The sequence below is a fragment of the Aphelocoma coerulescens genome, chromosome 5, assembly GCF_041296385.1.
Source record: "Aphelocoma coerulescens isolate FSJ_1873_10779 chromosome 5, UR_Acoe_1.0, whole genome shotgun sequence".
Lineage (NCBI taxonomy): Eukaryota > Metazoa > Chordata > Aves > Passeriformes > Corvidae > Aphelocoma > Aphelocoma coerulescens.
Genome location: NC_091019.1, coordinates 28,082,322 through 28,107,088, shown reverse-complemented (window position 1 = coordinate 28,107,088; position 24,767 = coordinate 28,082,322). Strand labels below are relative to the sequence as shown.

The following is a 24,767-nucleotide window of genomic DNA, read 5'->3' as shown; positions in this document are numbered from 1 at the left end:
GGCCGGGGCGTTCCCTGGGGCTCCTGTCTGACAGGGCTTTCCTAGAGGCTTCACCTGCATAAAGGAAAGGAGAAGGATACTCAGAACAGTTATTACTGGTGAGCTTTTCAGACTCCGTTGCCATTTTCCTTTTAGTCTGATCATCCAGCAAACCTTTCTACTTCTTTTTATCTGCTTTTAAATACACGGGCAGCCAGGTGGGCTCACCGCCGAGCCGACAACTCTGCCTGACGCTGACAGGAACTTACCTCCCGCGGCGGAGAGGGAGCTGGAGCCGTCCCCAGTCACCGCCGCCGGGGCACGGCAGACACGAGCCGCGGGCAGCCCGGCGGGCGGTGCCCTTGCCGAGCGCCCCGGACCCCACGGGCCGCCCGACCCCCGCCGGACTCGTCCCAGCCCTTACCGACCCCGCGGCCGCTCCCTGGCGGTCCCCGCCGGCCGGGCCCCCCATTCGCCGCGGTAGATTCGCCACAGGCAGGGGCTACCGGCGGGAGCGGCGCCGGGCGCTGCCCCCTCTTTTCTCGGCCTCGGCGACCTCCTGCCCCGCCGGACCGTGGGCTCACCGTGCCGCGGGCGGGCGGGGAGCGGCGACTGCGTGTGGAAACTGCCGCTGCGGACGCTCAGGCACCTCCCTTCTTCCCTCCCTCCCTTCCTCCTTCCTTCCTTCCCCCCCCGCCCGCAGCGGATGAAAACAAACAGCGGCGATGGCGACGGCGATGGCGGCGGCGCGGCGCAGCCCGCGGTTCTGAGGGCAGCGGCAGCCCCGGCCCGGCCTCCGCCTCCGGCCGCGCACCCCCGCCGGCGCTGACACTCGCGGCGAGACCCCCGGGCCGGGAACGAGGAGGAGGAGGGGCGCCGGTCGGAGCCCCGGGGCGGCCTCGGGGCTTGGAGGCGGCGGGCTCTCCCCGTGCCCGGTTGGGGCGCGGAGGAGGCGCCAGGGCGCGGCGGCGGAGCGGGCCCCGCGCGGGATGAGCCGCCGCGCCGCCAGCACTGCCGGCTCCGCGCAGGTACCGCGGGCCCCGCAGGGAGGGCTGGGAGCTCCGCGAGCCTGCGGGAGGCCCTTCGAGGGGAGGGGGCCGCGACGTGGGCCTTAAGCCTTTGGCTGCGGCTTCGTGTCTCTGTTATACTTTGCTTCGCTGCTCGCGGGGGTCGGTTCCCGACAGCCGCGCGTTGGCTGAGATGCGTTTTCCTAACGACTGGCGGCTGTCAGTGAAGCCTGGGGAAGATGTGGCCCGCTGTCATTTCGGCAAGTGGCCTTTTAAAATCAAAATGCTTCAGAGCCTGTTGGAAATAGTAGAACGTGAGACCCCACGCGATATTGTGTAGTTTTCCTGTAAACATGCGTGTTTGCGGTATACTGGGAAATAGAGGTTTACAGGTGGTCGTATCTTTCTTTCCTGTTGGAGCTGTGGCTTTTAGGGCACAGTCAGAGTCATTCCCGTGGATTCGGTGGGAGCAGAGATACCTTCCATATCAGTGAACAGGTAGACTCTTTGGACTAAGCCTACAAACCGCCTACTTACAAGTCCCAAAAGCGGTGTGACTAGGCACATACCAAGGGGGAAAAACATGGAACATTGCTGCCTTAGCTGAAAATTAGTTGGCTGTCCAAATAAAGTTTAGAGCATCTCCAAATTATTGCAGAAGTGGCCTGACCTGGAGGACCCCTCCCTCTCGTGGCAAGAAATAAGTCTTTCAGATGAGCCAGGCTGTATGTAGATGTCCAGAAGGATCATACAGGATCACTTTATTTTGCTTGAATGGTATTGTATAATCTTAACATTTCTGAACATGTGTTCACACAATAGTTGAGAGGTTGTGATTATGTTTGTGGTTATAGTACAGGGTGTGTAGAAGCAGATTCTGGTTTCATCTGTATACTTTGGCTTGACAAACAGAAAGGATGGACCTTTGAACTGATACCAGTTTTAGACCTTAGAGAAGGACAGAATGTAACTGCTGGTCAACAGGAATTACTTAATTTCGTTTCTAAGTCAGTGGAGCAGGCAGTGCTGGCTTTAGTAAGGTATTTACTAAGTTGCAGTCACTTATTGGTTGTAAAGTGAATCTGTTTCCTGATCCAGAGGAAAAATTACCTCTCTATCAATCAAAACCTGAGCATTATAGTGAACTACAGAACCTTTGATTACATCAAAATGTTTACATTATGTAAAACAGTTTTTCTGCTGGAATTTAATCTTCTCTTTAAAAAAAAAATCCATAAACCTCAAAGAATGAGAGTGTCACACCTTAGAACTGTTCGCTACTTCTCCCCAGGTTTCTGACTAATCTACTAAGAAGGCAGAATGGAGATTAATTTTAAGTAATTGTAGGATACTGGTGTTTGACTTGTAGGCCCAGTCTTGAAACAGTGTTCCATATTTATGAAGATCTTTTTATAGTCACTTATTAGTGTGCTCAAAATACCTGCTTGCAGTGAAGCTTCTTGGTCATTCAAGGGGGGATGTGTTCTAGGCACTCTTAAAAGCTTCAAAAACTTCCATGTGCTTCTTGTTTACTGCATGGTTCAGTGAGGCTTTTTTGAGCTTCTCATAGGACATCCTTGGGGACTGGATTTGGGTCCTGTATGAACAAGCTCTGGAAGAGTGGTATGGGCAAGGAGCACAGTCTGGGGGGCACAGTCAGGTAACTGGGAACAAACATCTGGGATGAGTGATGTCCACAGCCCTCTCCTTACAGCTACACCCGCTCTGGTTTCTTCCCTCTTGTCTTTTCAATTTCACTCTGGGATAAGAACAATGCATTTTGCATTGATGAATGTCTGGTTGAAAGGAAAGAAAGATGACTTTAAGTTGTAGCAGCCATGGCTCAGAGAGAATGTAGGAGATGATGGAAGCAGCCTGTATATGCTTTCCCCAGCAGCAGTAATAATGCCTGGTATGTGTCAGGTGCTTCTGCTCCTTTCCTGTTTATGTAGGTGTCAGATGTACTCGCTCAGTTCCCATGGACAGAACACGTACTGTAATGCTGGTGATCCCAGGTGTTCCGTGCACCTGTTGTGTGCCAGGTTACAGGTGTGTGCCGGCAGCAGGGCTGCTCTCGACTGGGAGCACGGCTTGGAGCACGGCGTGCTGGTCGCTGTGGTTCCTCTGGGCTCTGCTGAGGCATGAAGGGGAGGGCTCTTGCAGCTCCTTGCATCATGCAAACAGCGCCATCAGCTTATGCTGATGTGTCCTTCTCCTCGCAGAAGGAGGGTATAAATAGCAGTAGAGCCTATAAGGCACAATGCTTAGATGTTAAACTGTTGGATAAAATCTGCCTCAACCTTGTGAGAAGGAATAAGGATTTAGTCAAGAGAGCCACACGTAGCAGTTCTCTTTTGAACATCCTGTTTCTGATGTTTCTGTTCACAGTAAAGTGAAGACAAAGGCATATAAATAAAAGCAATAGTATAAAAATGGGTGTTGCAGGAAGAGGGAGACAAAGCAAAAAGCCCTATGGACAAGATGCTTGTTGCATCACATGCTGGTGAATATATTGGTTTACTTAAGGGATTACCTGGTTGAGGGGAAATCAGTCATCTGTATTTTTCTAACCTAGACCAAAGGTTATTTCCTTCTAGTTGTTATTCAGTGTAAAATGAGCCAGTGTTTTCCTTGAGTTAAGCGTAGGCCTGTGCAGTAGCACTTAACAAGGAGCCGTGCTGGCATTGCAACCTACAAGACATGAGAAGTTGAGTGAGTTAGGTGGAACTAAGTTTAAACAATTTCCTTCCTGTTCAGGTCAGCTGTGACAGCTAACCTGTGAGTACTGAGGAATTTTTTGTAAATAAAAACTTTGCTGTAATTCTAGCTCCATCTTTATTCTTATCAAGACTGATTCTAAAGGTGAACACTGTTCTAAGCTTTAGAAGCTCTCAGGCAATCATGAGAGGCCCTCCTACAAAAATGAGGAGATGATGGTTGTCAGAGGAGAGCCCTTAGACATTTCAGGAGCTGAGTTCCAAAGTCTCGGTTTCCCCATGAAATTACTTACTCCTTTCCAGGAAACTTTGCCTGATACTTTCTGCTCTACTTTGGGGTCTGGTGGGTCAACTGTTGCTGGCATTTGGAGCTTGAGAGGTAACAGTATGAATCTCCAAATGTTTCATGAGTGTTACAGGTAGTTTGAGATCTTGCAGGAAGAATCCCAGTTCTGCTGCAGCAGGGCAGAACCATGAGGCTCTCATTTTTTTTAACCCTCTGGTAGCTGTTCTCTCCTCTAGAGATATTTCGGTATCTGGTCATTAGAACTAATTCTTGTACTGCACATAGAACCATGCTGATGATCATCTTTACTTCCTCTCTTAACAGACCAGTGAGCCTAACACCTTCCATTAGTTCCCAAGTGTCTTGAAATAGTTGATATCAGAATTTTTTTCTAGCCTCAAAAGGCAAATGTGGGTGCTTCCTTTGACAGCTCTTCCACAATATCAGCATATGTATTTCCTTGCATCTTTCTGCAGGGGTCACATACCACTTTTCACATTAAAAACCAGTATGATTTTTTTAGTATTTAAACATTTAAATGTCAGCATTCTCTTCACTGAGAAAGATGTATTTTTAAATGCAGTATTTTATTGCCTATATCAGCCAGGTTTGTCAAAGATCTCAGATCTCCTCAACCCTTACAGTGCTTTACTTAATTAAGTCAAAAGAATAATAACAAGTTGTTCTTGCCTGGGGTTTTGTTTGTTTGGAGGGGTTGTGGTTTTTTTGTAGTGGTACATGTCTGTACTATAGGGTTATTTTTTTTAATTTTGAGTGCTGCATCAATTAACCATCTAGCACTTTAAATGCTGACTTCCTTTTGCACCCCCCACAGTGGAAAAGGTCTGTAATCTCAGTCTACAGGAGGTCAATGCAGGGAAAGAAGGCATAACAGTTTTAATAAGGAGGTTAAAATATCCAAAGGATAATTTGATAATGCATCTGATGTTGAATCACTTGTGCTGTTAGCTCTCAATTTAAATTACAATTTGTAATGAGAGCAGTACAGCTCAAGGAGATGCAGTATGAATGTAGCCTACGAATTTTCAACCATGTTATATGTCCAGCTTTCTTTTTATAGAGTCATTTAGAAAGCAGCACTGTTCTCTATAAAATGCTCTGTAAATTGCAGCACTCTTATCTCATAGTCCTTTTTGATTGATGCTCCTAAAGCATTAGGCCTTTACTGTCATCAAGTGCGGTATTTTAAATAGAAGTACTGTGCATGTGCGTGGTCATTAAAGATTCTGTATTTTCCGTGTGAGCAGAGCTATTGGCCCTTTTGCCCTCCAAGCTTGAATTTGTATAACTAGCAGACCTTGCTGTAAGTTCAGTCTTTGCTTAACGATTGAACACTGAATAACACTGTGCACAGCAGCTGCTTGTGCTCCCTGACCTCAGCTTGCTGACGTTCCTGTGAGGAGCAGCACGTTCCATAAATATGGGATGTCTGATGAGCTGCTTCAGGCTGATTAGCTGTCTCAAAACTGCAGCAGGAGTTAAGAGTGAATTAATGCTTTGAAGGCTTACGAGCAAAAATTACAATGAATGCTGCTAATTAAGGCATTCCTCCCCAATGGTCTCTGTATGATTATTAACTTACAGGTGAAGAAGCTGAGAGACAGAAGAATTGTGATTTATCCCAGGCCATGTGACATGGTGGCAGAAATAGGATTAGTGCCTTGCCCTGCCCTGCTTCAGACGCTGTGCAAGTTCATTGTGTTCCTAGAAACAATTGTATTTTGAAAAACAAGGCAGTGTCAATGTCAAAGCTACATATTTATTATCAGAGCATTCAAGAGAAGTGAACAAAGGATTTTGGTCTCTTTCTTGATAAAAATGTGTCTTTTCAGTTGGTTGTAGGTAAATTTGTAGCTGTACAGTTTTACTGCAAGTACTATTTGTTGAAAGTAAAGAAGCAGTGTAGCCTATTCCTGTAATGGTTTGTTATACAGATTTCTGCTGAAATACCACTGAAATACTTTCTAAGAATTTCAGGCTCAAGAAAACAATTTGGCTTGGTTTTGACCAGTACTGCTAGCTGAAGATACATTATTTTTGAAGCAGAGACCTCCATGTCTGATGGTTAGCTTGGCATAGAATGCAGTTGGTGTGGTGTTGGGGTGTTCTGGGGTGGTTTTTTTGGTTTTGTTTGTTTTGCTTTTTTAAATTAAGCTAGCAAAATTGTAGAACTTGTACTGAGTTTTAATTGTGAGCCCTCTTTGTTGTTTTAATTTATTTTATCTTTGCACTGACTAGATAAACTATCAATGCACATTTATACCTCACACTCACCTCCCAAAGGTTTTAACATGTTAGGATTTTGACAGGTAGAGGGCTTTGGTGCTTATCATTTCTTTTGAAGTGGCCTCTAGTGGCAAAAATATTTTGAAATCTAAACAGAAAGCTGAAGGAAGACTTCATTCCCAGACCTGTGCTATATTTCAGATTGCCATATGCAATGGACACTGATCTCAGTTCCCAGGACAGGAAGGACCTGGACAAGTTCATCAAATTTTTTGCTTTAAAGGTAATTTTTCTCCTTTGGACAAATGCCTCTTCTTCCTTGTTTAAAATACCCCAAAAAACAAACAATGTACTTGGTGTGGCTAGAGTAACAAGATTGGGGTTTGGGTTTGTTTGTTTGTTTGTTTGTTTGTTTGTTTTGCTGAAGAATAGCAAATGATGTTTTGATTTGAATTTGATGTCAAATTTAGGAGATTCCTGAGAGCAACTAGAAAAACATCTTTTCCCCCTTTTTCTACCCTCAAATCCTGTTCCATCCTCCAGAAGCATCCTGCTTTAGAATCAGTTGTAGGCACTTCACACCTCTGTCAGCTTTGGGTTTCTAGCAGCACGTCTAGCCATCCAGCTGTTGGGTAGTTTATTCTGCTGGACTCCACTCTTTCAGCCTATCTAAATTTTTATATTGCATCCAAAAGCAAGAATACCAGAATGTTCTTTTGAATTATGTTGATATGTAATTATAAAATTTGTCCTTACTTGGTACATAGGTGCAAGTAGATACTCTGACAATGGCTTTGGTATAAATGTACAGATTCACTTGACTTTAGTTTAGTTGTCCAGGATTGGGATATTTTTGTAAATTTTTCTGAATTTTTTACTGAAAACTGCAAATCCTGATTGCAAAATTGACTTAGTCACTCAATGTTGTTACACAGAAAGGTCAGCCTAAAATTATTTTCTCTCTGAAATGCATTTGCCTGTTAAATGTAATAATTTAAATTTATTAGACCTGAAAATCAGTGTAGCAAACTCTACTTCTCTACATCCTGGTCAGCCCTTTCATTTTTTGCACTTGGAGCTTGTGTAGCTCAGGCTCTGAACTGAGGGCTGTGCTGAGCCCAAAACATTATTGTGTATCTTTTTCTTTCTATTCCAGACAGTACAAGTAATTGTCCAGGCCCGACTTGGAGAGAAAATCTGTACCCGCTCATCATCCTCCCCAACAGGTTCTGACTGGGTAAAGTCATATTTTTTAAAGCAATTCCGTAACTCTGTGTGTGTGCTGAGAACACCATGTGATTGTTACAGTCTTGTGCAGACAATAATAATTATTCATACAATAAGGACTATATTTAGTTATGTTCACTGGTGATGTGGGGAGGGGGTTGGTGGTTGTCATTGTTCACATGCAACAAATCATGCAGGACTCTTACAGGCTGATGAGGAGAAAAAGAAATGATGTCTCTCAGCAACTCCTGCCAGCTAAGGCACATTTCTAAGATCTGCTTGGGGGTTGGGTGATGAGTTCTTTTCTGTCAGAAGTTTGTTACTCTGCAATTCAGGACTTTTTAGTAATGGGCTTTATTAAAATTGAAAAGACTCAAGATACTCTGTGGTTGAAGATAGGACTGAAGTGAGGGAAAAGGAGCATATTTTTTATAGCAGGATCAAGAAAAGCATTTGAATTAGCAGCCAAGGGAATCTTTGTAAATATGAAAAGCCTGAACCCAGCTGGGAATTTTTTGTTTCATAAATATTTCAGTGGACACTGACCTAGTATGTTATATATGGGTCTGTGAGCCTGTCTGAAGTGTACCATCAGGCAGTGTTTCAAAGAAATTTTTAAAAATGGAACCATCTCTTTAATTCTGCAGTTCAATTTGGCAATCAAAGATATACCAGAGGTTACTCATGAAGCAAAGAAAGCCCTGGCAGGACAGCTGCCCGCTGTTGGACGGTCTATGTGCGTGGAGATTTCTCTCAAAACCTCAGAGGTGAGAACTGAGTCAAAACAGATACCCTTTTCTTTCATTTGTGTTTTTTTTTACTTGAATCTTAAGTCAACTACCAGAGCTCCTGCCCTTTAGTCCAGGACAATGTGAGAATATCTAAATTTTATTAAGTTAGGTGATATGCTAATGAAAAGCAATATATTGTTTAACAGAAGCAATTCACTGCAAACATCTAAGGCCAAACACACAAATGACACAGCAGCAAAATTTAGTTTCTTAGACCATGGAAGAACTTAGGCCTTCTGAGGAAGGTATTCCCTCAGGTGATATAACTATGCAGAGAGACTTCCAGTGCACCTTTTTCTATCATTGCATCACAAGAAAGTGGGAGCCAGGAGACAAATCACTGAGAGGTGTGGCCATTCCTGATCACTAATGAGATTTGAAAAGGTCTGTGTTCTGAAACGAGCCTTTGTTTGTCATGTTTTCTCTGACCCAGGGGGACTCCATGGAGCTGGAAATTTGGTGTCTAGAAATGAATGAAAAGTAAGTGCATTCTTTGTGTTTGTAGTTTTTAGCTGATGAAATGGGTACATGTGGTTAATCCATGGTGATCAATGAGCACACACTGGCTGTGTGGCCAGGGGCACTTCAGAGGGAACTCCCCTCTTTGTCTAGAGCAGCAGTCAAACTGTTTAACACCAGTGTCAAGAAAGTAAACTAGTAATTTAATTCCTTCTTCATTCTTCCATTACAACTCGTATGTTTCCTCAGATACAAGAACTCATATTCTCAGTAATGACAACTGTTTTTAGTACTGAAAAGATGTCTCTGTTTAGTAGAGGGCTGCATGGCATTTTTCAGCAACTTCTTCTACAGCAGGTGACTAGGTTGAAGCAGGCCTCTTAGCTGGTTAGTCAGTACAGGTAGCCACACTGGGGCTTTATTTATCATTTTGGCAATAAAATTAAACAGCTGATCGAATTTAGTTTTTATTCAGAATAAAATAGACAAAAGCAACTCCAAACTAAAACAAACAAAAAACCCAAACCCAGGCAACTTAGTTGTGAACAAAAGACTAATTCTTTTCCTTTGTGTTCTCTAGGTGTGACAAAGAAATCAAAGTTTCATACACTGTATACAACAGGCTGTCTCTACTGCTGAAGTCTTTGCTTGCTATAACCAGAGTAACTCCAGCCTACAGACTCTCAAGGAAACAAGGCCATGAATATGTAATATTGTACAGGTAAAGCAGAAGTTTCCCATTTGAAATGCAAACAGCAGAGACTCTAGACTTGCACAGTGTAGCTGCAAATGTAGTTTAAAAGGGATGAGTAATAATAAAATCAAATTATTTGGATAGCACTACTGCTGATCAGTGACAGAAGAAAACTTTGGTCTATGTATCACATTATAGCCTTCACTTGAGCCACTGAAAGAAAAGCTAAGCACTAAGCACTAGGCTGTGAAGTGTTTGCCTACCATGTTAGGAAGAGTAAAAAAAAATTCTACATGCAATCCCTGGTTAAATTGCTTACTAGCATCCAGTTGTTTGTTGTCTGGCCTGTATTTGATAAATGCCTCTCTACATTGCACATGACTGTAATGTGTACTTCTGCAGCAGTGATTCAGACTCTCTCCTGTTACTCCATGCATCCTCAACTCCACTTCCTGTAGTTCCTGCAGTTTACTCATCCAAATACTGGGTTCAACTCTGTTTAGCCTGTGAATCTGACTGGCTTGTGGTTCATAGTTATCTTCCAGACCCTGTTTTTGGCTGTGAGAAAAGTCTTCAACATGGTTGCATAGCTAATTTATATGATTGTACATCTCAGGTTTGTTGTCATTTGCACAGCTGAGAACTCAAAAAGAAATTCCAGCCATTTTCTCATTTTTGCTTCAACTGCTGACTTGGCATGTACTTAAGAGCAGGTCTCTTTACAGCACAGTTAATCTTTTATGTGGTGTGATGAGCATCAGCTTTTAGACTCAGACCTGTCTGTGAAGTGCATATCACTAAACATTTTTGCTCTGAACTATAGACTTAACCACAGAGGCTTAAAAAACTTCTGACTGGACTACCATTTTCTCTTCTTCCTTCTTTTTACATGACGTGTCTTTCTCTGAAGTAGCTCTAAGGATTTTTGAGATGGGCGTTCCAGCCATTTCTTTTGGGCTTGTTTTCCTGAAGAAGAAAAGTAGTTCCGACCTTTCAACTCACAAAATTAAATAAGGGCTAAGGATATGTATAGCATTATGTCCCAACTGGACCTAATAGCTTTTCTTTTTCCTTTTCCTTCAGGATATATTTTGGTGAAGTGCAACTGAGTGGCTTGGGAGAAGGTATGTTAGACAACACACAAACTAGAGCAGAACTGTGTTTCATTCTGACTAGCGTTTTGTTACTATTCCCAAGTACCATAAGGAAAATTAGTCTGAGGCTTTTTATCTGGATCTGCCAGTGAAGCCTTGTGTCACAAGGTGACAAGTATAATGGTGGTACTTGGACACAGTCTAGGGTGATTGCCATTTTGACTCTAGTGATCCAGAACTGAAATAAGAATATGGAATTACGTTGATAAGGGGCAGGACTGCAGATTGTGATCTCCAGGAAATCATGATCTACTGAGGAACAAGAAGCACTTCAGAACAATATTTTAGACCAAGAAGCCAGGAGGCAACATCAGAAGGCTTGCAGGTGAAGCCTACCAGCAAGGCAACCCAGTGCTGCTGTTTTGTTATGCCTTCTATGTGCATTTTTGGAGTTCAGATTGCAAGAGATAATGGAAACACTATAGAAATAAGATAATGTAACCTCAGAATAAAAAAGTATGGCACATAAATAATCAGTGAAACTGATAATTATTCCTTAACTTTACAGGTTTCCAGACAGTCCGTGTTGGGACAGTGGGTACCCCAGTGGGCACCATCACTTTGTCTTGTGCCTACAGAATCAACCTTGCTTTCATGTCAACCAGGTGAGAAAATGTGATCATGCCAGAAGCTGTTTTACAATAATTTACTGTTAAACCCCTCATATTCTGAGCCCCCAAATATTTCCCTTCTTATCCTTTCCTGCCAAGATTCTCTTTCATGAAGAACGCTCTCTCTCACGCTTAAGTCTTGCAGCAAGGGGAGTATTTGGGTAGCCCTGAGCCAGGCTCTGGAACTCCAAACTGTTGATGCATGCCTGGAGTCACAGGACTAAATTGTAAAGATGCTCTGGTCCCATTAATAGACACAAGGGTTTTCTGTGAGGGCACCATGAATTGGGAAGAGTAGAGAGAAAAAGCCAATAACACCATTGCTTGTTGCCTTGCAGGCAGTTTGAGAGGACCCCTCCTATCATGGGGATTATAATTGATCATTTTGTGGACCGTCCCTATCCCAGCTCTTCACCCATGCATCCCTGCAATTACAGGTGAGGAAGTACTGAGTTGAAGTCATGGACCATGGTCAAGGCATCAATTATGCCCAAATACAGAGCCTTTTCCACTATTTGTTGACAGCATGGGAACGGACACTGGAGAATTAGTGTCAGTCACATTGACATAGTTGAGCCTGTGATGAAGGGTGACGTTTTTATCCTCACATTGAGAAGACTGAGTGCAGCAAGCCTCAGTATTTTCCCAAATTCTTCACAGAAGCACTTGGACACAAAGGATGTTTAATCTTGGTTGCCTTCAGAAATTTGCAAGTGTAATGGTTAATCCTAATGCAGAACTATGTGTCCAGATACATGCATCCCTGGATATTTCCACTGGGGGGAAGATCAGTTTTAATTCCTCTTTGGAGAGGAGAGGTTTGTCTTTGCTAAAATGAACGTGAGGGCATTCACATTGGGACCAGTGATGTTGTTTGACAATGGTTGTGTAAACACCAAAGCCAGTAGCAGTAGCTGGTATAACAAAAGCATTAGTTAGAAACACCTCTGTTATTTTAGGTGGGGTAGAAGACAAACACCTGAGGAAAACGGACGTTTTCCCACGTTGCTTTCCTCAGTTCTGCCAAGTAGACGAGAGCCCTTCATAATTCTCCTTTCAACTACACCCAAATACTCTCAACCTCCCTGCAGTGTTTGTCCCAGTGTGTTTTACTATTTGTTTGTTTTAAGGAATATTTCCACTTAGAAAACTTGTCTTTTCCTGCTGCTTTAGAGCTGGTGAGGACAATGGTGTAGTATACCCCTCAGTAGAAGATTCCCAAGAAGTGTGTACCACATCTTTTTCCACCTCTCCTCCATCTCAGGTAAGAGAAACCAGGCTCTTTTTACTTCTAGACAGAACAATTGCTGTAAGAACAGTTTGCATATTCCTACATCAGTCATTGTGCAAACTGAAAGCCTCCTGCTGCTAATTAAAATTTAATGTGTGGGTTATTTATGTTGTTACACTCTTGAGTAAAATCTATTGAAATTAGATACTAATTTCAACAAAATTCCAAGGGACTAGAAAGACTGAGTTACTGAGAATGATTAAAAGAGCCTATTCCTGAACTTGGCTGAGGTATGCTTGAAGGGATAGCAGTGTACTTACACATTTACACACCAATACTGCAAGAGGAGGAATTCAAGACATTGATGCCAGGCAGCCTAAGTAGGGGTAAGAGACTGACACTGAGAAAGAAACACTGAAATACCAGGAAAATCCTGGAGGAAGACAGAAAAAAGACAAAAGCTGTATTTGTTGGAGCGTCTAAAATTAGTTGGGGCAGCAGAAATAAGTATTGGCAAAAAAATTGCCCATGCAAATTTCATTTAACTTTCAATTTTAAAATAAATAGATAATGGTTTCCTTTTGAATATGAAAACCCAGAAACTCCCAAGTTCTTTTACTGTCTTATGTATCTGACTCCACAGTTCTGTATTTTGAAGACTTGGCCAGAGTTGCAGTTGTCCTATTGCTTTAAATATTCAGGATTGCCCTACCTTGTCCAGCCAAGCAGATGGCTCTACTGACCTTTAAAGACAATCTAAAGACCCTAAATTTCTTTTAATGTCAATGTGAAACATAGAATGAAGTATAATTGAAGAATGAAAGAATGCTGTTCCAACTGAAAGAATTTGCTATGGGTCTTTCTGCTGCTTCAGAGGAATTAATATGCCTGGTTTAGCAGAATGTATTCTGCTTTATGAATGAGCTTCTATTAGGAAGCATTTTTGTGCCAAAGTGATTTCAGGTGACAAGGCATCAGGCAATGTTGAACTAATTAGCTAGCACTCACGGTAAGTCTGATGGAATAAAGCTTTTCTTATTCTGCAATACACAGTTCAGGAAATGAGTTTGTGGCTGAGTTGTGTCCTGTGTTTTCCTAAAGTGGGGTAAATACAAAAGATTTCATAAGGAAATTTCCACTGGCTTGCTTATGCCAGTGTTACTTAACAGTAGTAGTGTATGTAACTACATTGAAGTTGACATTTCCCTAGGGGTCATGAAGCTTTACTGTCATTCAGGGAGAAAAGCTTTATGAAATCACTTGAACCTTGAGGATTCACATTAAGTATAAACCTTGCTTTCTTGCTTTTCTGTGGCTCATAGTTGCCATATGCTGTGTCCTTACTTCTAAAGCAACTGCCAGTCTTTGTTACCACAGTTAGAATCCTAAGGCTGCCTTGGCAGAGTGGACTTTAAAGTAAATTAAAAGGGAAAAAAGAAGTCAATTTTTTCCTCCAGCTTTCTGTATGTCCTGTCTAGCTTAATGACTAGGAAAATACTAGGAACTGTGTGATTTTGTGGGTAAATTGTGTGAATCTCTACCTGCCTTCTCAGTAAGTGAGGCCTAACCTGTGTGATACAAGGAAATAGTTGTTACCTTCTCTGTGAGCTTGCATGTCTGTGTATGTGTTTTGTGAAGCAGCCCAAAATTCAGGAGAGTCTGGCCATGAGTAGTACCCAGAAATGAAGCTGAAACTTTCCTCAAAGGAAAACCGTTGGTAGGATAACAGCTGGGAGGAGGTATGGGACTGAACCAAGTTTGGATTGCCCTTTTTGCATTAGCACCCTTTATGTGATTTTTACTTCTGGAGTTTTGCTCCTGTTGATGGAGTTCTCACTTCACATCAGTGTTTGAATTGCACTGTAGTCTGGGTCCCCTTTATTCTAAGGGTGCAGCACAGACCTGCCAAGATAGGATCCCTCAGAAAGCTGGAAGATAAGGAGTATGGATGGATGGAGAGTATTGAAATACAAGTAATTTATAAATTTAAAAAAAGAAAGTACTTGACCTTTTCTAGCAACTGCTCAGCCTTCTCCTTGCTAATTGGCTGGTACCAATTATAATTAACTGTGGAACAGTCTCTGGCAGTTACTTTCTGTCAGGGTTCACTGGACTCTAAAATATTACCTGTGTTCAGTGGTTTGCTCAGATTGGAAAACAGTCAATTCTTTACAAAATGAATGTGCTTCTGGCAATACTGAGACTTCTGCTCTCTGTGTAGGTGTGGCTGCTCCAGCCAAAACCTCTTCACTAGCATTCAGTTCATCCAACTCTTCATAATTCCTCTCTGAAGTCCTTCTCTCTTTCTTTCTCTCTCCCCCCTTACTCTCTCTTTTCCTTGTTTCCTCTGTTTGTCTGTGTCTGTGCACAGTGTGTTTTTACTGTCACAAAGGCACATTTTCAGACCCCTCCTCCTGTGGTGACGGACACCTTGAAGGTCCCAGTGATGGGACTAGCCTTTTCACATCAAGTGAGTTGCCAATAGAATATGCTCTACATGGCCAGAGTGTGAGTTCTGGCATGATAAAACAAATACAGGAAAGTACAAATTTGACAGTGTGGAGTGTTTGTTGTGCATGGGAAAGACTGGTGGACCCACAGTGAGCCAGGCACTTTGCTGAGACTGGCTTCTTAAATGCCCTTGCAGATGAAGGGCTCCCAAAGACAGGACAAGCATCCCTAAAAAAACAACAGGTGCCAAGGATTGTTAGTGAAAGACACAAGTGGTAAGGCACAATTCTGAGTGTTTTCTGTTTACAGCCAATATCCCTAGAACCTGTACAGTAATTAGAGCTCCACTAAGCTTAACTAGCTTCATGTGAATGAAAGTGCTGTTCCTCATTTTGATCCCTGTAAAGGACATCAGCTTTGGTGCTGCTGGAGCTCACACTAAGCTCTGGAAGAAGTGTTCCTCTTGAGGTCAGGCAAGTCAGAACAGGAAAGTTTTATCTCGCCTGACTGGGTAGATTTCTGCCTGGCATGTGTAAGGAATTTTTCCTGGATTTCACTGATTCCAACACTTAATTCCTAAAGCAATCTCACAAGGGTTAGCTTCCCAGTTCTCTTTACCTTGCACATTTATGGGAGCCTGTATTCTTTCACTGAAGCTATTTGAACAGGTCTGGAAGATCAGCTGTTTTAATTTGCAGTGGGAGTAGGTTCAAACAGTTAATAATGTAGTTGTTTTCAGATGAAAAAATATTAAATATTAGCTCTTTAGTAAGTTCATTATGGCATTCATCCATCTGGCCAGCATCAACCCACTACACTAGTATTTTAAACAGGCCTGTAGAGCAGAGCTTCCCTGTGACTGGATGTCAGTCACACCTTGCACAGCCTCCCCCCCCTTGTGTAGGAAGCCAATCTTGTTTTCCTGTCAAGGCTCAGACTTAGTCCCCTGGACTACTGTCAAGTAGTCCTTGTAGCAGGAAGATTTTTTTAGAGCAATAACCTACATTATTGATTCCAGTGAAAATCTAGCATCCTTCTGCCAGCCTGAAATGCTGTGCCTCTGACTTTTCCTGGTCCTTCTTCAGTGACTGGTGATTATTCAGGCTGTGGGGCATTTCCCTTCCCTTTCCTCTCTCCTCTCCCTTTGCCCTTGTTTTTTTCTCTTCTTTCTTAGCTTTCCAGCTCTCGTCTTTCCTATCAGCCTGCTGCCCTGGGAGTTGGATCAGCTGACATGGGGTGTCCTGTACTCTTTGCTGGTGGCTTGAATGCTGCACACCCTCACCAGGTACTTGTAGAGAGTAGAACCAGCATGGCTGGTATTGCAGCAATTTGTGTCACTTGTACACCCGAGAGAGGCATTGAAACTAATGCATGCATTGGTATCTTGTCTGTCAGAATGGAAAGAATGTAAGGTAAATACAGAGAAAGCACAGCTTCCACAGGAGCTGGGAATTGGCTCCTCAGCATCCCTGACTTTATTGGGATGGGGGTCATGTGGAAAAACTACACCAAGAGAGCAGGCACCACACCTGTTTGCCTGCACCAGCTTGCACTGATTCCAAACTTTGCCTGTCTTACAGAGCTGCTGTCCCTGCAGCTGTCCAAGCACAGTTCTGTAGGCTAGACATAGGATACAATGACAGTTCATATTGACATAGTTATATGGGTTCATCAGACAAATAAGCAAAGTTGACAGAAGTCTTTTTCTGCCTGTGATGTTGGTGTTACACCAGTTTTGCTGACATGATGTTAATAGAATATAGTAATTTCAGTTGGAATGGTCCTACAGTGAGCATCTAATCCAACTGCCTGACCAGTTCAGGGCTGACCTAGTTAAAGCCTGGTATTAAAGGCACTGTCCAAATGCCTCTTAAAAACTGACAGCTTGGGGCATTGGCCACCTCCTGGGGAAGAGAACACTGTTCCTGTGTTTGACCACTCTCTGCAAAGAAATGCTTCCTAATGTCCAGTCTAAGCCTCCCCTGGTGCAGCTTCAAACCACTCCCATGCATCCTATCACTGGATCCCAGGGAGAAGAGATCAGCACCTCCCATCTCCACTTCCCCTTCTCAGGAAGCTGTAGGGAGCCAGAGGGTTGTAGCAAGAGGATATAAGTTTTTTTTCCTCCATTGCTCCCCATGAAGCAGAGGACCTACAGCCAGAGAACTCTGCAGTGTAAAACAGGCCTGGAGAGGAATAGAGTAGAAAGGGAACAAAAAATGAGTTTGTATTGTGATTATCCACTTCCACATGACATCTCTCTCAGCCTTACAGGGCCTAGAGCCCAGTCATATGCCAAAACCCCCACAATTTATGCCCAGTATGATGGAATCTGCTTTGTATTGCACTGTGGTGTTGGTTTGATTTTTAGATCTCTTAACTCAGCTGTTCCTCTCTCAGTTGATTGGTCCAGGCAAAGAAGGGGGAGTTCCCCCAGTTCCTAGCCAGCCAGCACATGGCACTCAAGCTGACCAAGAGAGGATGTGCACCCCACTGGATGGAATCCATTACTCAGCAGCTACTCCTTCTAGTAGGTAGGTTGGGTTTAGATGATCCACCACTTTTGCTAACCCATTTATAAGCCTATTAAGATAAAACTTTTTATTTCCCCTTTTTATCTATTGTCTTTCCATCCATCAAAGCAACTTACAGCTTTCTGTGATTGGGGCTTTTTCAGCCTATCTCCAAACAGTGATCTTGCCCATCTATTTAAACCTGCTAGTCCATGCAATATCCTCCTGTTATGTCAACTTTATTATAAATTTTATAATTTTTTTTCAATCTTTCTGCTGGTTCTGCTGATTGTAAAACAAGATGAAGTAAGTTCAGAAATGAGTCTTAAATTCTCCAGAGACTTAATGTGCATTGTTACCAAAGCCAGTTGTAGTTACCATAAATCTGTTCACCATTTTAGTAAGAAACTTTAGGCACAAAGTTACTTAAAAGGAAACAATGCAACCTCAAACTGTCCTAAATCAACTCCCTCTCAGCTAGTTAAATCCTTCTGGTTTTTTGATCACTGTATTTATTTCTTGAGAAATCTGTCTTGGGGTCACATAGTTGTGAGTTGTAGAGATCTTGCTCTGGGGAAACCAAAACTCATTTGCACTAGCACTTTCCTGGGTATACTGTATTAAGTAATCCTCTTTCCAAGAGACTAAACCAATTTTTGTTTTAAAGTTCTGAGTACCTGTGGTAGGAAAAAAACCAAAACAAACAGGTCATGGAAGTACCTAATGGCCATGCAGTGAATTAATCATACTGGGAATGGCTTTTGTGATGTACCAGATTGCTGCCTTTATAAAGTGAGTGACAGATACAATTGTGGTTCTTGCCCTCACCTCCTGAGAGATCTGTGACTACTCTGTTACTGAAAAAAACAGTAGTGATGAACAGGAATTGCTGTGAACATGCACAAGTTAAAAGTCCATTTCCCAGAAGAAAAGCCTATTTCGGTTGGCAGCAACTCTGCATTCAACTAAATAGGTTTTGTCCAGCTTTAAACAAAAATCTGATTCCACAAGTGTCCACTCTCCTTTTGTGCTCCCAACTGAGGAGGACGGTATGGTACAAGATTTTTGTTGTCCTTCTTCCAGTACTAGGATTAAGCCAAGAACAATGAAGGAGTCTCGTACAGAATGTTATTTATCTACACTGTTTGTGTCACGAGGCACTAATTATGTATTTTCCTCCCCCAGTGAGGACACAGAAACAGTATCCAACAGCAGTGAAGGAAAGTGTGGCTCCCCCCATGACCTTTTGGAGACCATCTTTATCCGGAAGGTGGGAGCTTTTGTCAACAAACCCATTAACCAGGTAACGAGCAGTAGATCTTCTCAGAGGGCACCATAATACCTTTCTTTTCCCATCTGTTCATACATAGCACCCCAAGTCCAGGGCAACCTCAGAGACTGAGAGTGCATATTTCTGCCTGCTGCATTTCCCTACATGGTTTTGCCAAGGCTTGTTTTTCATAAAATCCTTTTGGGATATATATGATGGCCATTGAATTTACTCCACTTTGCCAACACCCTATTTGAGAATAGAAGACTTGATACTCCACTTGGATCTCACAATGATCTGCCACTACCACAGGTCCATAAACTAGGAAAGCTGGTAGCAAGCCTCCCTTCCGTGAAGGAACATGCAGTAGACCAGTTCATCACTAGAAGCAAGTATTTAAGTTCAGCTAGGGCAGCTCAGAGATCTACCCAGTTCCTAGGGCTGCAGTTCTAGGCCTTTTGGATGAAGGAAGGAGAATTGTTTCAATTTGTAGCAGTTCATTATCCGTGGCTATATTACACAAGATACATATAGAAGCAATCCCACCTCAAGGTATGTATGTGCTTTAGGTCAACTGAGTATCATCTCTGGATTTCATGCCTTTTAATTGAGGTTGTCAGCCTCCTGCCTAACTGCTGACATGATTTTGGGCCATTTTAGCTGGCCTGACAAAGACATTCAATATCCTTTTCTGTGCCAGGTAAGCAGAGCGTCTTAGTGAAATTCTGTTTGCTAAATCTCCTCAGGTGACCATGGCCAACTTAGACATTCCTTTTGCCATGTTTGCTCCCAAGAATGTTGAGCTGGAAGATAACGACCCCATGGTAAGACTCTTCCAGAGGTATATGTGCCTTCTCAGCATCCCTTATGCAAACATCCATGCTGTTCTCTGCCTTGAATACACTTTAGTTTTGGAGAAAATAACTAGTTATTCAGATTTTTTTGATTTCAAGAAGTCTCCTGTGTTGAATCTTGGGCTCTCTAGACATGCAAATAACAGCATGTGTTTGCTGCCCCTGCTCTAGTTAATGTTTATTGTCCAACCTCCTAACTGCCCCCACACTGCCAAAGTACACAGACAGACATGATTGTAAGATCAGTACTCACCATCTTTGATTTCTTGGGCAGGTCAATCCTCCTGAATCCCCAGAAACTGAATCTCCTCTACAAGGCAGCTTACACTCGGAGGGCTCCAGTGGCAGCAGCACAGGGAACACCCATGATGACTTTGTTATGATCGACTTTGTAAGTGCCCTCATCAGAGCTCTTACACAATACCTGCACCTTAGGTGGGCTTCACATGCTGGTGCAATGCCAAAATGATGTCAGAATAGTTTTCAGTGGGAGTGGAAAAGACACATCATTCACAGTACCACACTAGGGCTTGACAGTCCCAGAACTGCAAAGACTCCGGTACTGGGAATCAACAACTACAAATTAAATACCATTTCCCTTCTCTACCAATATCTGGGCTTGGCATCCTCTCTCTTAACACCTAAAGGAGCCAGATTCCAAAGAAATGTCCTCTTTCAATTGCTCAAGTGATATTGTGATATCAAGTGATACTGGCTGTTCTTCGGTTATCTAATATGCATTATTTCAGCAACAGTTGTAATGCCAAGGTGTTTACTGATAGCAGCAAATTACTTTACCTGAGATTATAACAAAAGGGAAGCCAGTGTCTCTGGGAATTAACAGCAGTATCTTTGATTGCAGAAACCAGCATTTTCAAAAGATGACATTCTTCCAATGGACCTGGGGACATTTTACCGTGAGTTTCAGAATCCCCCTCAACTCAGCAGCCTCTCGATTGACATTGGAGCACAGTCCATGGCAGAGGATTTGGTATGGAACCCTGAAATTTCTGTTTGTGGGAATCATATGTACTTTATAATGTTCTCCCTATTCCTAGTTTGAAAAAAGTATCTTCATAGAATTTTAGAATAGTTTGGGTTTGAAGGAACCTTTAAAGGTCATCTAGTCCAACTCCTCTGCAATGAGCAGGGACATCTTCAACTAAATCAGGTTGCTCAGAGCCCCATCCAACCAGGCCTTGAATATTTCCATGGATGGGACATCCACCACCTCTCTGAGCAGCCTGTTACAGTTTTTCACCAGCTTCATAAAAAAACTTCTTCCTTTTATCTAGTCTGAATCTACCCTCTTTTAATTTAAAACTGTTGCCTCTTGTCCTATCACAACAGGCTCTGCTAAAACGTCTATTCCCATCTTCCTTAAAGATCTCCTTTTAATACTGAAAATCCACTATAAGGTCTCCTCAGAGCCTTCTCATCTCCAGGTTGAATGACCCCAAGTCTCTCAGCCTTGTCCTCACAGGAGAGGTGCTCCAGCCCTCAAATCATTTTTGTGGCGCTCCCCTGAACCCACTCTAACAGGCCCCATGTCTTTCCTATACTTCTCAGAAGAGAGACTCTGCCCAAATGGGTCCATCACTAATATATTCCAGATAAATGCAGATTTGTTCGTGGCATACCTGAACCTCTGAAACCAGTGTGTTTGTCTTGAAGCTGAAGGCTGCTGCAGCATGCTTGCTCTAGTTGTCATTGAAAGCCCCCAAACTAATCCTACCTCTGGGGTGTCACACTTGGTGGCAAACCAGGCCTGACCTTGCAGCCCGAGCAGAGTTGGAGTTCCGGTGTGGCTGGTAAAAGTCATGCCTGTGTGAGTGCTCTATTAGGCTCTCTGGCATTGTACCACATGTGGAGAAAAATGAAAACCAGTCTGAGAGCAAGTGACTTAATGAAGGCAGTGACATGAGTGGGTTACTGTGCTGCAGCTGGTGGAGATTGCACAAGGTCAGGCCCCAGTGCACCTGCTGTTCCTGCAGAACAAACAGACTCTGGGCAGAGTGCCCTTCTCAGGGTCACTTGCTGGATGCTGCCAGAGGGCTTCTGGTTTTGTGCATGTAGAAAGGAGAGCCCAGAGCATTGGAGAGGGATTGCATGACTCAGAAAGATTTTTTTCCTAGTGTGTTTAAAATTTCCTTCTGTCTGCTCTGAATGAACCCTGATCTGCACCTTTCCTTACCCTTCCAGGACTCATTACCAGAGAAGCTGGCAGTCCACGAGAAAAACGTCAAAGAATTTGATGCTTTCGTGGAAACCTTGCAGTGAAGCTGTTTCCCAGTTCTGCTGCAGCAATTCTTCCTCCTCAAGGCATCCTGGAGATAACAACAAATATCTCTATTGCCCCTGCTCTGCCTTTTGTTCACACTGACTAGTTCCTTCCATCAAGTGAGCTTTCTTTGCTCTCTTCAACAACAGACACGGCTCATCTGCTGATTTTCCTCAACTTTTCCACCACATAGTTCTGGACCGCTTTTCCTGCTCCAAGTCACTTTTAAGACTTCAGTAGGGATGCAGGAAGTCAAACTCCAGTGTATGGAAACTTATTTTCTCCTCAGTCTGTGTTCTGTATGGAGGGGCTTTGTGAAAAGTTGCCATATAGTTTCCTCCAAGGGTCCTACTGTGTAAGTTCCCTAGGTAGAGCTTCGTGCTAACAGATTTTTTCCTACAGTCTCTGATCCTGTTAGAGCATAGAAAGCTTTGGCTTATTTCCAGGGTCTGTGAGTTCAGCAAATTCGACAGTTTGAAGTCCAGGACATCCATTCCACAGAACTGGGCATTTAATCCTGACTTCAGAGTGCATGCTTGAAGCCCAGGGAGAGACGTCAGCTTTGGGACCTGCATAATACAAGTTACCTTTGTTTTCCTGCTTTTAAGGAACTGGGTTTCTACATAGTCATTTTGTGCAAGGCCCTCTGTTAGGTGCCTGATAAGCAGGAGTGAAACTATAGCAATGCTTTCCACATTTCCTTCCCAAGTGCACCGACACTCGGCCATGCTGAGTTCAGCAGTGTTGACTGTTGGCAAGCCTGCACGTAGCAGCTGTGACAATGCTGGGTTCATAGTCTCTGCTTCTGAAACACAACTGTAAATACTAGGAATCCTATTTCTTTAGGGTTATGTAACTAGGAGTCTTAGTCCAAGATTTTTTCCTCTAATCCTTGCAAGCCTTCCTGCTTTATGGTTAATAGATGATCTTAAGAATTAAAAAATATTTATTGCGTTTAAAGAAACCTATATTTAAAAGATGTTCTGTTTTCATGTAGTACTGCGGGTCATTCTGTCCTGATCACTGCAGAGAGCAAGTGTGCCACGGAACCCTGGCCAGTGAGACTGGTCTCTCTTTGCAGGAAAATATCCGAGATATTTATTTTCTAAGACAGACTTGATTAATATTATACTCTGTTGTGGGGACTGTGTGTTTATTACATCCAGTCAGGGCTCATTGGAATGGATGGAATGAAATGCACACATCAGTGGAATGGAGGGCAGGGACTTGGTAAAAAGCTGTTTTCTGATAGGCATGGATAAATTTGTAGCATTCTTTGGCCATTCAGAAGGCAGCTTCTTTAAAGAAGCACACTTTTTTGGGAAGCTTATGGTACTTTTTAATCAGCTGGCTTTTGAGTAGCTGAAATTTTATTTTTGTAATAATCCAGCCATTGACAGTGCAACTGGCTGGCAGTGCTCTGTGGGTGATTTGGCTGTTGCATGTCTTCTGCCTCATGGAAGGATGGGAGGAGAAACAGTGACACTAAACAGAAACTTAGATAAAGTGGGTTTTCTCGAGGTTCTCTCTCCTCCTCCCATCTGTAATTAGAGTGAGCAACTGCAAGACCCCTTACTGTCCAAAACCACATTTTTTTCCCCTTTCTTTCAAGTGGAGTTGTGTTGCTGGAGTACCAAGAAACCATCTTCATTTCCTCAGAATGGCTGAGTAACCACCCGAGTTAATGCAATGTAGCAGCTTCTTCAGCTTAGCTGCACTCATAGTTGAAAGAGAGCGCCTGCAGCTGATGGCAGAACCCCAGCTCTACTCTGGAACACTATTTCTGTGCCACTGCTGCAAGGAGCCAAATTCAGAACAGAGTTTATTGTAAGGTCAGAGCAATGCAGTGCTTTGAACTTGACCAGATTTTTTTTGAGCAGTGTGTTTGGTGGGAGGCCTTGTAAACTCTAGAAGTCTAGGTAAGAGCTTTACTGAAGGAAAGTTACCTACCAGAGCCTTTTTATTTTACTCAACCAATTCAACTTTTTAGCAACCTCACAAGGAAATTGCTTTGTCTGTGCAAAGTAAGATGCACAAACACTTAAGAAAGCTTCCAAGATGAATCAGTTTATAAGAGGGCCTTAGTTACATGGGCTGTAACAAATACTTGATCCCCAGCCAACAGCCACCTTGTTTCACAGGTGGAAAGGGTCGCAGAAGGGTGCAGGATCACAAGGAGTTAATGGATCAGCTGCCTCTCACCTGTGCTCAGGCAGTCGGTCTGCCTCTGCTGCCTTCTAGGAAGTAGGTCATAGCCAGGTGGTTGTCACCTTTAGTCTCCAGAGTGCTACAATCTGGGCTGCAGAGCAGCAGAGATGAGGCAAAGTGCTGGTTCACATGTATGAATGGAGAACAGTCAAGGTTAAACTTCCATCCAGCCAGCACTCCTGCTGTGCTCTTCTGCTGCCAAGCTGTGGAGCTGGCAGGGAGCACTGCCATTCTTGTTAGTCCCACCCAGGTCAGTGCTTGTACTTGTGCTCTTTTATTGATGGAGTTCCTAATGTGGCTACAGCTCTCAAATCTCATGAGGCAGAATGTCACTGTGGAACGTTTTTTTCTACTTCAAAAGGCTGGAAAATTGCCTATATAAGCTGCTAGTGTTGAGCTGGATGGCCATAGCAATAAGAGATTCTCCAGGGCTGAGTCACCTGCCTCTTCTCTGGAAATTCCTCGGTTTCAACACACAGTTGCTACATTTAGGCTCTGAGTTCCCTGACCACTGCACAAATGCTCTGCTTCAGTAAAGATCTAGCTGCTGCTGTGGCCTGCCACAGATTGTATTATGAAGGCTGTTTATTTTAGCAGCTCTCTGCTCGACTCAATATTAAGGACAGTATGTATGTAGCTGCTGATTTACAGATACTTTGGGTGGAGGGGAAGGCTCCTCAAGTGTATTGTTTTGGAAAGTCTCCAGTGTACTTCAAGTATTCAAAGAATTTCCAATAAAACTTTTATGTAAGCAACACTCTCTGCTTTTCTCTGTGTGTACCAGCAG

General features: G+C 43.2%; 1 protein-coding gene across 5 annotated transcripts; it reads left to right on the top strand.

Annotated features, from left to right (window-relative positions):
* The first annotated feature begins 9 nt into the window (after positions 1-9).
* Positions 10-24,737, top strand: ATG13 (autophagy related 13). 5 transcript variants are annotated; one of them, XM_069017300.1, is made up of 18 exons: positions 10-98; positions 6,438-6,519; positions 7,393-7,473; positions 8,111-8,230; positions 8,688-8,734; positions 9,294-9,434; positions 10,491-10,531; positions 11,070-11,166; positions 11,511-11,609; positions 12,346-12,436; positions 14,775-14,873; positions 16,029-16,139; positions 17,255-17,388; positions 18,553-18,670; positions 19,384-19,461; positions 19,766-19,882; positions 20,354-20,482; positions 21,694-24,737. In XM_069017300.1, the coding sequence occupies exons 2-18, from the start codon at positions 6,451-6,453 to the stop codon at positions 21,769-21,771; spliced, it is 1,650 nt and encodes a 549-aa protein (XP_068873401.1). In that variant the 5' UTR covers positions 10-98; positions 6,438-6,450; the 3' UTR covers positions 21,772-24,737. The 5 variants fall into 5 exon arrangements, with proteins under 5 accessions (XP_068873401.1, XP_068873403.1, XP_068873402.1 ...); XM_069017301.1 differs by lacking the exon at positions 10-98 and adding an exon at positions 708-1,007 and having other exon boundaries at positions 16,056-16,139; XM_069017299.1 differs by lacking the exon at positions 10-98 and adding an exon at positions 708-1,007.
* The last annotated feature ends 30 nt before the right edge of the window (positions 24,738-24,767 follow it).